We start from the raw sequence: 16,894 nt of genomic DNA on the forward strand, positions 1-16,894 counted from the left end.
GAGCATCGAAACTGGACCTTAAGTGATTGGAAGTGAAGGTCGTCTGGTCCGATGAATCACTTTTCCTGTTGCACCATGTGGACGGCCGGGTACATGTGTATTGTTTACCTGGGGAAGTGATGATGCCTGGATGCACTGTGGGACGAAAACAGGCCAGTGGCGTTGTTGTCATCCTTTGGACAATGTTCTGCTGGGATACCCCGGGTCTAGTAATCCATGTGCTAGTCACTCTGCCGTCACCCAGTCTTTAGTCTCCCTCCCCTACTCTATCTGTATGCAAGCGATTGCCCTACACATCCAAATTACTGTTTGCCAATAGTCTCTGCCTTTCAAATCCTAGCGCTCTCACCCCCCCACCCCCCCACGTGAAAGATTTTTTTTTTTTTTTTTTTAAGGTCCTAGCCACTGAAATCTCAGGAAATTAGGTGGCAGGACCTGCCAGAGTAAATAATTATAATGCTGGTATACCTGGCCTGCCTCCACGGGGCTGAGTGCGGACAATGTTGGGCCTCAGCAGGGGTCCAATGGTAAATCTCTGGCCTTTCCAGTGAACTGGCACACCTACAATGAAAGCAATGCGGAGATGGAGGAAACCCCTGGTGCCGCTTGACACTAAATACACTTTACACTCTACCTAAACATCATTGCTGACCAGGTACACCCTTTCATGGCAACGGTCTTCCCCTCTGGGAGTGCCATCTTTCAGCAGGATAATGCGCCATGCCACACTGCCTAGATTGTTCGAGACTGGTTTGCGAAACATGAGGAAGACATTCAGGTATCCCCAGACATCAATCCCATTGAGCAGCTGTGGTTTGTGTTGGAACAGCAACTCTGATCTGCCCCTGTTGTTGTTATTTGGTTTTTAGGAGCATTAGCAACTAAGGCCATATTGCTCCGGGGATATACGGTGATCATTCCCTGACCTTTCCGCATCCTCCGTATTTGGTGGTCACGGGCTTGAACCCCGGTCTAATCAAGAAGCGTGTGCTACGCTCTGCTGCTCCTGCCCACCTGGCTACGGAGGCGCCACTCGATCTGCAGTGTCTCAACCACGGACCTTACAGGAATTAAAGGATCTGCTGGTTACATGTTGGCACCAAATACCACAAGACACATTTAGAAATCTTGTAGAGTCCATGCCTCTCCGGGTACGAGCTGTTTTGGCTGCATGTTGAGGACCAACATCATATTAGGTAGGTGGTCATAATGTTTTGGCTCATTGGTGTACACCTCAATCAGGTCACCATCAGGTTCCTAGTCTCCAGGGTGCCTCTGTAGCCAGGTGGGCAGCAGCAGTGCATAGCACCCGCTTCTAGATTAGACCGGGGTTCGAGCCCATGACCACCAAATGCGGAGGATGCGGAAAGGTCAGGGAATGACTACCGCATATTCCCGGAGCAATATGGCCTTAGTTGCTAATGCTCTAAAAAACCAAATAACAACAACAATCTAGTCTCCAGATGCAATTTGAAGAACTTAACCCTTTCTTTGTAAGAGCAACCCTTTGTTCCCCTCACCAATCTTGTTGCCTTGCTCTGTACTCGTTTTAGCAGCTCTACATCCTTCCTAAACTTGATAAATGCTTGACAGATCTTTCCAAAAGAGCTAAATGCAAATTTTAGGAAAATCTATTCACTAGAAGTCAAGTTATTCCATGCAGACAGATGTGGCGAAGACAATTGGCACTTTGCGCATGTATGCTACCACACCTAAAAACTGTTAATCATTATCTTTAGTGCTACTGTGTTATGATTATGTCATTTATCGCAGTTTTAAGTGAAGCATGTGAGATTAGGCTTAAGCTTTTGGCAATAATCAAGTTTGTCTGTGGAATATGGTATTTTTCAAAATATGCCTTTACATCTGCAAGAATTGATTCCCCTTTTGTATTGGTTATAAGTTTGTCTACAAGCAGTGTATCTTCTTAATATAAAATTATTGTCAAAATACATGTCCCATAAGCAAAGAACCAACTGCATGGAAAATTTTGTTTTTGTTTCTTGACATTTATTGGTTGGTGTGTGTAAATTGCAAAGCAAAGGTTGTGAGCCATCACTGTATGATATCTGTATGAGTGTGTATTCTTTGGTCAGTTTCCCTGTTTGCCTGATTTAAAAAAATCTTTCCGTTGAGATGGGATTCAATCCAGGTAAACATAAACTGATATCCCCCACCTGTCCACTGTCTCCATTCTGTTCTAAAAGCTAGGTTTTACATGTCTGATTTGACAATATCCATGTGTGTGTCACTTAAACTTGCTTATAGAATTTTACTTTTTGGTGTTAAAATAAGAATAGCATTTGCCAAGCGATTTAGCAGTTTTAGCCTCAGTGAAATCAAATAAGAGTGAAACATTTTGAAAATATTTTTGAATGTTCTGTCATAATTAATAAAGAGACTGTCACATCTCTTATTTTAAAGAGATTTTAAATTGGTATAAATTTGGATCCTGGAGATGGTATAGTCAAAATTGGATTCAGTTAATAATTTTAAGATGGTATACATTTTAGATTATGAAGAAAGTAGCGGAACTGGCCAGTGTACATTTGTTTTATGTACATTGGCCTTTTTTTTTTTTAATTTTTAAAAAAAATTTTTTTTTTGAAATTCTTATTTATATAAATTAAATTCTAGTTAAAGGTTTAGTAAATAAATTAAATATTTAAAGATTAAGTAAATATTTTTCAACAGCCAGTTAAATTTATATGGTTTAAACGTTCACGAAACAATTAAGTAAATTAATTCTGATAATACAAGTAAAAGAGTCTTTTACAGAACACTAGGTAACTGCCCCACATGCATTGGATTTTTGCAAGCTGTAGTTCTTGATTCAATGTCAACTCATTTAAAACATGAAGAATGAAATTGAATACATGTAGAAAGGATGATATTAAGATAATGTTATATTTCACTTTCATCACCTTTTCAAATATATTAATATGAAGCACCTTATCCAAATTAGCAGATGAATTCTGGCACACTTCCACCTACCGGAATATTAGGTAGGTGATGAATGACTATGCGATGAGAGTTTGTTATTACAAGCATGGCGTGCAGGGAATATTGAGCATTATGCAAGGCTCAAGGGATAGAATTTTTTTCAGCCTGGTCTGTACTTGTTAACAGGAGAGACTGCTTCTATAGGGATGGGATACACTTAAATGAAAGGGTGCAAGAATATTTGCCAATGCTATCATGGCAGTGTTAGGTGGATCGGAAAACTTCTAGCTTGGGAGGATACAAGGACTAATAGATTAACAGTAGCCACTGGCAGAGGTGAAACTGATTCTTGCACTGCTTCTATTGAAATGAGCAGCAGCCTGGAAAACAAGATTCAGGGTATTTCAGAGACTGCTAGGAGTCATTGCGGTACAAGAAAACACATGGGTTGTGTTAGGGTAGCTAAGAATAGGAACAGGTGCATGTATACTTGCTTATACACCAATGCTAGGAGTTTGGTAAATAAATTTGATGAATTTGAGGTATTGCTCAAAACATCAAAGGCAGATATTGTTGGGATATCAGAGACTTGGTGTCACACAGATATAAGGAATGCAGAACTGGAAATTGGGGAGTACAATGTGTACAGAAAGGATAGGAAGGGAGGAGGGGTTATACTATTAGTTAAGAAACACAAAATCCAAGGAAGTGAAGCCAGTCGAAATAGCTGGACAGTGCAGTATCGAGTCAGTTTGGTATGGCATAAGCACTGGGAGATCAAAATTGAGAGTAGGAGTGTGTTATAGGCCTAATGACTGATGAGTATAATAAGAAACTGTACAGGGAAATAGAGTGGGCCAGTAAATCAGAGAGTCTTATAATGGGGGGAATTTTATTTTCCCAGATATTGACTAGAATTTGGGGGCTGGTCACTCACACACTAGCAAGGCTTTTGTTGATTTATTGGATGATTGTTTTCTACATCAGCATGTTCGGGAGGCAACTAGAGGGAGTAATACTTTTGACCTGATTATCAGTAGTGATTCTTCATGCATTAAGAATCTGCAGATAAAGGAACCACTAAGTGGCAGTGATCACAGTGTGCTGAAGTGGGATTTACTCAAAGAGTTAACTACCATCAGGGGTAAAGGGAGGGGTTTTTGCTTTCGTAAAGGCGATTACGGTGGTCTGAGACAGTATTTTAATTCTATACAATGGGACCAACTGGTGATGTTACCAACAGCAAATTCAAAATGGGAAGCATTCAAAGAATTTATCTTGGAAGCTACTAGGTTTTACATACCAATTAAGAAATATTGTTCAAGATTTAGGCCTACATGGTTGTCAGATGAACTAATGAGACATATGGCGGAGAAGAAAAATGCATGGGATACATATAAATTAATGGGTGGCATAAGCCCATTAACATACACCCATTAACCAAATCACAAAGGAGATTAGGCAGGCAAAGGCAGATTATGAGAAATCTTTGGCAAAGGATGCAAAGAAAAACAGCAAAGAGTTCTTTACCTATGTAAACTCTAGAAGGAAAGGGATGAATCAGATTGGTCCACTGGATATTGATGGTTCAACTGTTGATGATCCTGCTCAGGTGGCTAACAAACTAAATGAGTATTTTGCATCTATATTCACACATGAAGAGCTATTCAGGGAGGGGAATGCCAGAGGTGAATTAAACTCTGGCAGTGAGCTAAATGATTTTGTAATAACTGAGAGGAAAGTGGAGGGGAAATTGTTGAAGATACACATAAAAAAAGGCACCCGGGGTGGATGGGATCTATCCAGTTATATTAAAGGAGGCAGCAAAGGAAGTAAGCAAACCCTTAGCCATAATTATGAGAGCTTCTTTGGACTCAGGGGAGGCACCCATGTTCTGGAGATGTGCAAATGTGACCCCAATTCACAAAGGAGGATCAGAGGGCAACACAAATAATTATAGACCTGTTGATTTAACTTCTGTTTAAAGACTGGTTAAAGAAGCACTGCAGGATCATCTAGACAAGACTTCAGTTATAGCTCAGACACAGCATGGTTTTGTTAAGGGAAAGTCTTGCCTGACCTATTTGATTTAATACTATGATGTGGTCACAAAGCAACTGGATGCAGAGAATAACTTTGATATCATATATTTGGATCTTAGAAAGGCTTTTGATACTGTTGTACATGGAAGACTGCTGAACAATTTGGAGCAGTGTGGCATTAGAGGCAAAATGCTGCTCTGGATAAAGGGATGGTTGAGTGGGAGAAGGCAGAGAGTGTTAATCAATGGACACTGCTCATCATGGACTAATGTTATTAGTGGAGTCCTTTAGAGTTCAGTGTTGGGTCCATTGTTGTTTTTTGTATTTATAAATGATATTGATGATGGTATATAAAGTTTAATGTCCAAGTTGGCAGGGTTGTTAAGGACACTGATGACAGTATTCTGCTGCAACAGGATCTAGAAAAGTTGAGCAGATGGGCTGAGAGGTGGTAAATGAAGTTTAACATTGACAAATGTAAAGTACTACATATGGGAAACAGTAACCCCAAAGTAACGTATCAACTCTGTGGTACTACACTGACAGTGGTAGAACAAAAAGGACCTGCGGGTAATTGTGCAGGCAGATATGAAGTTTTTTGAGCAGTGCAGACGGTCTGCAAGAGTAGCTCATGGTGTCTTATCAATGATATACAGGAATTTTTCTAGCAGGGATAAGGAGGTGATTATCCCCTTGTATAAGGCATTGTTCAGACCACACCTTGAATACTGTATACAAGTCTGGAGGCCTCATTTTAAGAAGGATGTAGAGCTGTTGGAATGAGTGTAGAAGAAGGGCAACAAGATTATTGAATGGAACAAAGGGTTGCTCTTACGAAGAAAGGCTTAAGATTTGTAAATAACAGTGTCTGGAGACTAGGCACCTGCAAGGTGATCTAATTGAGGTGTATAAGGCCTTGAATGGTTTGAGCAAGCTAAATGCTGATGGGATTCTTCCTCTTGCTCAGATTATTCACCTAAAGTGACATAAATTCAAATTGAGGAAAGACAATTGTAGAATAGATGTGCAGAAATTTGCCTTTATCCAGCGGGTGGTTGATAGTTGGAACAAACTTCCATCTGTCTTAGCAGAGGTCGAACTTAAATAAGTTCAACGCAGAACTAGACAAGCATTTGGAGTGAATGGATGGGTGAAATGGGTTTTTTTTTTTTGGCTGATGCTGCATAAGCTTGCTTTCTTGCATCATATGCCTCTACTAATGCTAATGCTAAAATGAGGCCTCCAGACCTGTATGCAGTACTGAAAGCATGGCTTTGACCGACCACTTCCTTATACAAGGGGATAATCACCTCCTTATCCTTGCTAGGAAAATTTCTGTATATTATTGACATGACCTGCTCTGGCAGTCTGCTTTCACTGCTCAGAAAGCTTCATATCTGACTGCACAATTACTCCCACATCTTTTTCATTCTCCACTACCCTGTGTGTAGTACTGCACAGTTGGTACATTACTCTTGGATTACTGCTACCCATATGCAGTACTTTGCTTTTGTCATTGTTAAACTTCAGTTGCCACCTCTCAGCCCATCTGCTCAACTTGTCTAGATTCTTTTGCATTAGTGTCATTACTGTGATTAACAACCCTGCCAAACTTTTGTATCATCTGCACACTTCGACATTAAGCCTGATATACCTTCATCAATATCATTCATAAATAGAAAACAACAATGGGCCCAACACCGAACCACAGAGGACTCCACTAATAACATTAGTCCATGAAAAGCAGTGTCCGTTAATTACCACTCTCTATAAATGTACCCCTTTGATCCTATAAATGTACCTTATATCTGTCTGAAGTTTCTTGCTGTCTTCTCATTTTATCGTTTTCTATGGTACACCACCATACCAAGTTTTGTCCTGCTTCATTGCAAGCTGCACAAGTAACACCGCGTTTTCTATGTGTTCTGTTAATTTTGTTGTGCAATGTATTTCAGTTACAGCATAATGCAAAAAAAATATGGTTCTCACTGGATAGGTGCCACTACTGCTACAGAAATTAGGCACTCTTTGTTTTATGTTTAATTATTATTTAAAATGATTTGTCTCAATTATTATTATTTATGTAAAGCTCAATTATTATTATTATTTATCTGTCTATTTATTTATTTAATTCACAAAATGTAATAATATATTTGCAGGCATTATTTTGAATTTTCATTTGCTTAACAGTTTTATAAACAGGAAAATAAAACAGAAGGGGCTAATAGTTTCATGTTTATAATATTTTTAACATTTATAAGCATGAAATTTAATATTTTTAGTATTAATATTTTTCCAACAAAATAAAAGTTAAATATTATGTTGAAAATAATTGGTGTAAAAAGTTAACTTTTTAAATATTTGAATTTTTCATTAAATAAATTTTAAAAATGCATTTAATAAGTGATGCAGTTTAGTCATTGATATACTGCAAGTAGAATACCAGAAACTTTTTTTTTTTTTTTTTTTTTCAGATATAAAAAAAAGAAATTGGTGGCCTATCAGATCTCCTGCCACCATGTACGTTACAGTTAGAAGTACCACTGGGTTTAATCCACTTACTATGTTATGTTGATAATAGATATATCAAAACCAACTGTTCAGATATTTATTTATAAAAAGTCATAGAAATACCATAAATAGGCCATATGAACACATTCCTTTGTGACTGATATTTTGAGTTATAATAATAAAAAAAAATGCTAGTAATCACAAGGTTGTGACATAAGCCTGTGATCTTTTATAAAAAATTACTATTTTGTTGTTCCACTTTACTTTCTTTCTTGCACTTCCTTGGAATTAAAAATATCAGATATTTGATGTAATTTTTGCCTCTTTCATTGTAACAGATGTGAATAACGGTTTCTTGCAGCTTTATCTTTGGTTGATATATTTACAGAAATTTTCTTTTCATCATGTACTGGGAATTTCCACTAGAGGTTTAAATCTGACAATTTCTTGGATAAGAATTGGATATGGGAGTCTTAAATGAAATTCTTTACTAAAGATGAAAGAGTGCAGTGTTTAGTAGAAATTAATCATTAATATACTGGAAACTGCATGAAATGATTTGGAGAGGAATTGATATCTGTACCCCTTTTGGATGAAGTTAGCAAATAATTGTTTATCTCCTTTACAAGCTGAGTTTGAAAAACATGCTGAGTGATGCATATTTGTTCAAATTATCCTTTTAAAAATGAAATATGCATTGCATATGCATTCTGAAAATTCTCCGTTTTGTTCTGCTGACTGCTTGCAGCCTTTTGCCTGTTTTGCTCTTGCCCTTTTATCACCCGTATTGTCTTTTCTGACAGCTTATGCATTTGAAGAGTGTAAAAATTGTATATATGTGTAAAATAAAACTGTCAAAATCAACACAATACTAAATATCTGCCAAAATGTGAATTCCCAAAATATTAACAGAATATTGTTTGCTGTGTCCCCACCTAGTTAGGAACTGCAAAGCCTCACTGAAGAAAAGGAATGACACAGCATTTAATAACCCTTAAATCCTGCAGTTGGGCTGGGTTGAGAACATGTGGTGCTTTTCAGTGACAACCTTAACTATGAAATACCTATCAGAATGAAAACATGAGTCAAAAGAAGCAATACTTTGAAACAAATCACTATGTAACTCTGTGATAGTGGGCCTCCTTATTGGAAACTTGAATCAGAAATGTTGGAATGAAATTAATATCAGATAGAACTGTTTGTGAAGGGGAGGGGAAACATGGATATTCTATGTTTTAGCATTAGCATTAGTAGAGGCATATGATGCAAGAAAGCAAGCTTATGCAACATCAGCCAAAACAAACAAACAAAAAAAAAAAAAAACCCACTCCCATTTCATCCAGCTGAGCCTTAAATTTATTTAGGCTATCAACTTCCACAACAAGGGATGGAAGTCTGTTCCACCAACCAACTACCTGCTGACTAAAGGCAAATTTCTGCACATCTATCCTACATCTGTATTTCCTCAATTTGAATTTATGCCTTCTTAGGTGATTATTCTGAGCAAGAGGAAGAATCCCATCGGCATTGAGCATGCTCAAACCATTCAAGGTTTTATACACCTTTATCAGATCACCTCGCCGGAGCCTAGTCTCCAGACACTGTAATTTGCAAAACTTAAGCCTTTCTTCTTAAGAGCAACTCTTTGTTCCATTCACTAATCTTGTTGCCCTTCTCTGTACTTGTTGAGGCCTCCAGACCTGTATACAGTACTCAAGGTGTGGCCTGACCATTGCCTTATACAAGGGAATAATCACCTCCTTATCCCTGCTAGAAAAATTCCTGTATATCATTGACAAGACACCATGAGCTACTCTTGCAGCCCGTCTGCACTGCTCAGAAAACTTCATATCTGCCTGCACAATTACCCCAGGTCCTTTTCATTCTCTACCACTGTCAGTGTAGTACTACAGAGTTGATACGTTGCTTTGGGGTTACTGTTTCCCATATGTAGTACTTTACATTTGTCAATGTTAAACTTCATTTGCCACCTCTCAACCCATCTGCTCAATATGTTACATAGCCTTACTGGAAAATCTGAAGACTAAAAGTATTCTTATACAGCAGGCCCCTGTTATAATGCGGTTCGCTTTACGCTGATTCGCTATAACGCAGTTCTTATATTATAACCCGTTTCTAACTATAACGCTGTCACAGATCACTATAATGCTCTTTTACAGATTGCATTTTTGGCATATTTAATGAAATCATTTCATTTGATGGAGTCGATAGCTTGAAAATGAATAGCAAAACAGCATTAAAACGTTTCCCATGCCGACTTGAGAAATTTTCCCATACTCAGTGAAATTTATGGAAACAAATGCCTAAAATAAGTTTCATATTGAAAGAAGAAAAAAACATGCCAGGTTTCAAAGCGGCGAAGGATCGGTTGACTTTCTTGTTAGGTGGTGATGCTGCGGGGGATTTTAAATTAATACCCCTTTTAGTTTATTTGGAAGAGGACCAAAGTTCAACTCAAAATCGACACCATTTTTCATGATTAAATCATCAATTAAATTAAATCAATTTAGATCAATTAAATTCATGATTTTAATTGGAATTTTAAGTTTAATTTTGATACGTAAGTAGTTACCACATAATTATATACGTATGTAATGCAGAATATTTTATATGTACAAATATTTGAATATTAAATATTTTGACCGACATTTGTGCATATTTTCACTACTGTTTATTATTGATTAGGAAATATCCTATGGCACCGACCGCAACTCACAAATACATATGTTACCTTATGGGAATGCGGCGCTCGCTTAGCATAGATTCACTTAGCGCTCTGTTTTTCCAGAACGAATTATCAGCGTTAAGCGGGGGTCACCTGTATTGGAGCAGGATAGGGTTAAAAAATATTTTCTTTTTTTAAAAATTCCTTTCAAAATTGAAAAATACACAACTTACGGAAAAAAGAGTAATTAATTAAATTTATTTTTCAAGACTCTATGGAATTAGCATTAGCATTAGTAGAGGCATATGATGCAAGAAAGCAAGCTTATTCAGCATCAGCCAAAAAAAAAGAAAAAAAAAAAAAAAAACAACCACTACTCCCATTTCACCCCTCAATTCGTTCGAAATACCTGTCCAGCTGAGCCTTAAATTTGTTTAGGCTATCAACTTCAACAACAAGCGATGGAAGTCTATTCCACAAACCAACTGCCCGCTGGCTAAAGGCGAATTTCCGCACATCTATCCGACATCCGTCCTTCCTCAATTTGAATTTATGCCCTCTCAGGTGATTATTCTGAGCAAGAGGAAGAATTCCATCGGCATTGAGCATGCTCAAGCCATTCAAAGCCTTGTACACCTCTATCAGATTACCTCGGCGATGCCTAGTCTCCAGGCTCTGTAATTTGCAAAACCTTTCTTCGTAAGAGCAACCCTTTGTTCCATTCACTAATCTTGTTGCCCTTCTCTGTACTCGTTCCAGCAGCTCTACATCCTTCTTGAAATGAGGCCTCCAGACCTGTATACAGTACTCAAGGTGTGGCCTGACCAATGCCTTATACAAGGGAATAATCACATCCCTGTCCCTGCTAGAAAAATTCCTGTATATCATTGACAAGACACCATGAGCTACTCTTGCAGCTCGTCTGCACTGCTCAGAGAACTTCATATCTGCCTGCACAATTACCCCCAGGTCCTTTTCATTCTCTACCACTGTCAGCGTAGTACCACAGAGTTGATACGTTGATCTGGGGTTACTGTTTCCCATATGTAGTACTTTACATTTGTCAATGTTAAACTTCATTTGCCACCTCTCAGCCCATCTGCTCAACCTTTCCAGATTCTGTTGCAGCAGCATAGTATCAGTAGTGTCCTTAACAACCCTGCCAACCTTTGTATCGTCTGCAAACTTGGACATTAAGCCTGATACACCATCATCAATATCATTTATAAATACAGAAAACAACAATGGACCCAACACTGAACCCTGAGGAACTCCACTAATAACATTAGTCCACGTTGAGCAGTGTCCATTGATTACCACTCTCTGTCTTCTGCCACTCAACCAGCCCTTTATCCATAGCAGCAATTTGCCTCGAATGCCACACTTCTCCAATTTGTGCAGCAGTCTTCCATGCGCAACAGTATCAAAAGCCTTTCTAAGATCCAAATATATAATATCAAAGTTATTCCCTGCATTCAGTTCTTTTGTGACTACATCATAGTATCCAATCAAATTGGTCAGACAAGACCTGCCCTTAACAAACCCATGCTGTGTCTGAGCTATAACTGAATTCTTGTCCAGATGATCCTGCAGTGCTTCTTTAACCAGTGCCTCCATTAATTTTCCTGGAACCGAAGTTAAACTAACAGGTCTATAATTACTTGTGTCAGCCTTTGATCCTCCTTTGTGAATTGGGGTTACATTTGCACATCTCCAGTCCATGGGTACCTCCCCTGAGTCCAAAGAAGCTCTCATAATTATGGCTAGGGGTTTGCTTACTTCCTTTGCTGCCTCCTTTAATATAACTGGATAGATCCCATCCACCCCGGGTGCCTTTTTTATGTTTATCCTCAACAATTTCTCCTCCACTTTCCTCTCAGTTATTAGAAAATCATCTAGCTCACTGCCAATGTTTACTTCACCTACGACATTCTCCTTCCTGAATAACTCCTCATGTGTGAATGTAGATGCAAAATACTCGTTTAGACTGTTAGCCACCTGAGCCGGATCCTCAACTGTTGAACCATCAACATCCAGTGGACCAATCTGATTCATCCCTTTCCTTCTTGAGTTTAAATAGGTAAAGAACTCTTTTCTGTTTTTCTTTGCATCCTTTGCCAAGGATTTCTCATAATCTGCCTTTGCCTGCCTAATCTCCTTTGTGACTTGGTTACAGACCAACTTATATCTATCATAGGCTTCCACGTCACCCATTAATTTGTATGTATCCCATGCATTTTTCTTCTCTGCCATATGTCTCATTAGTTCATCTGACAACCATTTAGGCCTGAACCTTGAACAATATTTCTTGGTTGGTATGTAAAGCCTGGTAGCTTCCAAGATTAGTTCCTTGAATGCTTCCCATTTTGAATTTGCTGTTGGTAACATCATCAGTTGGTCCCACTGTATAGAATTTAAATACTGTCTCAGACCAGCATAGTCTCCTTTACGAAAGCAAAAACCCTTCCCTTTACCTCTGATGGTAGATACCTCCTTGAGTAAATCCCACTTCAGCACACTGTGATCACTGCCACCCAGTGGTTCATTTATCTGCAGATTCCTAATGCATGAAGAATCACTACTGATAATCAGATCAAGAGTATTACTCCCTCTAGTTGCCTCCCGAACATGCTGGTGTAGAAAACAATCATCCAATAAATCCACAAAAGCCTTGCTAGTGTGTGAGTGACCAACCCACAAATTCCAGTCAATATCTGGGAAATTAAAATCCCCCATTATAAGACTCTCTGATTTACTGGCCCACTCTATTTCCCTGTACAGTATCTTATTATACTCATCAGAGTCATTAGGCCTATAGCACACTCCTACTCTCAATTTTGATTTACCTATGCTTATGTCACACCAAACTGACTCAACACTGCACTGTCCAGCGATGTCAACTGGCTTCACTTCCTTGGATTTTATGTGTTTTTTAACTAATAGCATAACCCCTCCTCCCTTCCTATCCTGTCTATCCTTTCTGTAGACGTTGTACTCCCCAAATTCCAGTTCTGCATTCCTTATATCTGTGTGACACCATGTCTCTGATATCCCAACAATATCTGCCTTTGATGTTTTGAGTAATACCTCAAATTCATCAAATTTATTTACTAAACTCCTAGCATTAGTGTACACGCAAGTATACATGCACCTGTTTCTATTCTTAGCTACCCTAACACAACCCATGTGTTTACTTGTACCGCAATGACTTCCAGCAGTCTCTGAAATATTCTGCATCTTGTTTTTCAGGCTTCTGCTCATTCCAATAGAAGCAGTGCAAGAATCTCTTTCACCTCTGCCCGTGGCTACTGTTAATCCATTAGTCTTTGTCTCCCCCCAAGGAATATGTTCATTGATGTATAGTCTGAGTTAAGACAACAGATGATGGGATTAATGCATTTCCTATTTCTTTCTTTTATTCTTTCTAGCATTTTGGTTGCAAACACTCAGCCAACATGTTGCAGTTTTGGACCTGAGGATACAACTGTTGTCATAGCAGGAGCAGTAAGTATTTAAAAGAATAAAGCCCCTTTACATAATTTAATAGAATGACTATTATTACAGTAGAATTCTGGTTATACAAAATTTCAGTTATCTAAATTTTTTTTAGAAATTTTTCTGCTTTTATTTTCCACCCTAATTTCACTCATATAAATTGATACATTAATGCTTTACTGTAAGAAACATAACTACCAAATGAATGACATTAGTTAGTGCGTTTACATCATTACTACATAGTTGAATTTTTAAAGACAAACAGAAGTTTGTATATTGGCATCATTATTGTAACATCTCGTCTCATTATTGTGAAATCCTTCAAACGAGTTGTTCTCCTTATACTTCAGATAAGTAACTTCCCCATTAGAGATGACTATTGTTACTTATTTTCAATTGAGTACCACCACCCAGACAGCACTGTTTTGAAGCTGTTTGGCTTCTCATTAGTGAGTAGGTAGTTGTGACTTATTTGCACAATATGAGAGATGCCAAAAGGTGTGCTTCTTAGACTAATAATATTTTAGGGCAGAAAGCCTCTAAATAAAATTCAAGCTATGACATTAGTTAGTGCATTTGCATCATTACTAGTATGTCTGAATTTTTATAGACAAACAGAAATTTGTATATTGGCGTCATTATTTGAGCATCTCATATTGATATTGTAAAATTCTTCACGAGTCACCCTCCTTATACTTCAAATAAGTAACACTTCCCCATTAGAGAAGACTAATAGTATAAATAAGTAACAGTAGTCTTCTCTAATCGGGAAGCCTTACTTACTTTTAAGTATAAGGAGGACAACTCGTGAAGGATTTCACAATATGAGATGTTACAATAACAATGCCAATGTATAAACCTCTGTTTGTCTATAAAGATTCAACTTCATAGTAATGATGCAATTGCACTAACTAATGTCATAGTTTGAGGCTTTCTGCCTTAAATATTATTAATTTACCAAATGAATATAATAAACTAATGATTCCACTTATATAAAACACTATGAATGAAGCAAAGAAGAGCAACTGTCACCCATGCCACTTTTGTATAATACCAATCATACTTGTTTAGTGCATAAAAATTTCACTGTTAAAAAATATCTACAAATTTACCATTACATAAATTACTGCATATAAAAACTTATGTAGTAGTCAATTTGTAGATACAGTAGACTCTCGATTTTCCGGGATAGATGGTAAGAAACAAATTCCGGATAATCGATTTCCCAGTTAATTCAAAAATACAGAAGTCCCCGACATACGTAAGAGATATGTTCCAGGACTTCTTACTTCATCGAGTTTTATGTAACTCGGGAATGACTAATAACATATTGCTACTATATTCTTATTGACAAATCTGAATTCAGCGCGATACTTGATTATTAGTTTAATTTTCTGATCCAAATCGATCGCTTTCCTTTTCTTGGTAGATTTACTAGTACCGCTGTCACTAGTTGCCAGCACCATGATAACGGTCAAAATGAATTTTCTGTAAAGAACTTCACAGGGTTAAGGCGAAAACACACTATTATCACCCTGCATGAGCTCACATTTTACTAAAGCACATTTCTGGAGGTCACTACCAAAAAACAATAAAAACAATTTGCACTTTCCATGTTATTGGGCTTTTCTCTTCGTGCGTCTAATTATAAACAGTAGTAAACTCATCTTATTGCATTTGCGAAAATACCAATAACTGCAATTCTGTGGATTTTTACGTTATTATGGTGAAATGTGTGTCTCCTTCACTGAAATCTTTAGTCATAAAAAAAAAAAAAACCATAAATAAATTGTAAGAATCTTCTGTTCTTTCCTATTTTTTTGCTTTTTACTCCATATCTCACTTGTGCAATTTGTGCGTGCCGTGATCGTCATTATTGATTGCTTATTTTATTTATTTTTTTTTTGTTTTAAATTTTACAATCCTAAAAAAAAAAAAAAAAAAAAAAAAATTGAGTGAAAAAAAATTTACGCAAGTCCGAAGTTGCGTAAGTCGGGGACTAACTGTATTCGAATTCAGCAACCTATGTAAAAAAATATGGCGATAGATAAAAAATGAAAAAACTTACCACGTACTACTTGCATGTTCAGTACGATGCTTCCCTTTATTTTTTGCGATGTCGATATTAAATCTAATAGCATCCCTTTATTTTTTACGATGTTGCATATGGTTTGGTCACCAACATTATAATGGTTCATCATTAAAGATTTAACGGATTCACCGTTTTCAAACTTTTGAATAATTTCAAGTTTTTGTTTAACTGAAAGCGCAACTCCTTTGCATTTACCCATCATTTTCACGATTTCTAAACAAAAAAAAAAAATTATTTACTGTAAAAAAAATTTCAACATCCCTGACATATATGACGAAACAAAATTTGTTTTTTGCAGTGCAATGAACAATCAATGCGATGCACTAAAACAAACTAAACATTTGGTCTTTTTTCTTTTTTTTTTGAGCGGCAGTGTAAAGATAGCAGGGGTTGTAAGATAATAGGTACATTAATCTCCCAATGACGACTTATAATGCCGCTTCTTGCAAGATGCACTGCAGGATCATCTAGACAAGACTGCAGCAATAATTCAGACACAGCATGGGTTTCAAAGTCTTGTCTGACAAATCTGATAGGATATTATGATGTGGTTACAAAGGAACTGGATGCAAAAAATAATTTTGATATCATATATTTGGATTTCAGGAAAGCTTTTGACATTGTTGCGCATGAAAGACTATTGTACAAATTGGAGCAGAATGGTATTAAGGGTAAGTTGCTACAATGGTAAAAGGATGGTTGAATGGGAGAAGACAGAGGGTGGTAATTAATGGGTGCTGCTCTTCGTGGACTAATGTTATTAGTGGAGTCCCACAGGGTTCAGTTTTGGGTTCACTGTTGTTTTGTATATTTATCAATGATATTGATGAAGGTATATCAGGCTTAGTGTCGAAGTTTGCAGATGATACAAAGGTTGGCAGGGTTGTTAATGACAGTAATGGCAGTGTGCTACTGCAACAGGATCTAGATAATTTGGGCAGATGGGCTAAGAAGTGGCAACTGAAGTTTAACCTTAACAAATGCAAAGTACTGCATATGGGTAGAAGTAACCCCAGAGAAACGTACCAACTGTGTGGTACTACACTTAAAGTGGTAGAAAATGAAAAAGACTTGGGAGTAATTGTGCAGTCACATACAAAGTTTTCTGAGCAATGCAGACAGGCT

The 16,894-nt window shown here is 37.4% G+C and overlaps 1 protein-coding gene across 2 annotated transcripts in view; it reads left to right on the forward strand.

Moving 5' to 3' along the window:
- Positions 1–16,894, forward strand: part of LOC150074911 (cytoplasmic dynein 2 intermediate chain 1) — a 466,509-nt gene that overhangs the window by 241,514 nt on the left and 208,101 nt on the right. For both annotated transcript variants that reach the window (XM_090389329.1, XM_090389330.1), the window contains exon 15: positions 13,611–13,686. In XM_090389329.1, the coding sequence (XP_090245455.1) occupies positions 13,611–13,686 (76 nt within the window). The remainder of the gene's footprint in view (positions 1–13,610; positions 13,687–16,894) is intronic.

This window comes from Mastigoproctus giganteus, unplaced genomic scaffold, assembly GCF_048544385.1.
Source record: "Mastigoproctus giganteus isolate SK-2022 unplaced genomic scaffold, ASM4854438v1 scaffold_15, whole genome shotgun sequence".
Lineage (NCBI taxonomy): Eukaryota > Metazoa > Arthropoda > Arachnida > Uropygi > Thelyphonidae > Mastigoproctus > Mastigoproctus giganteus.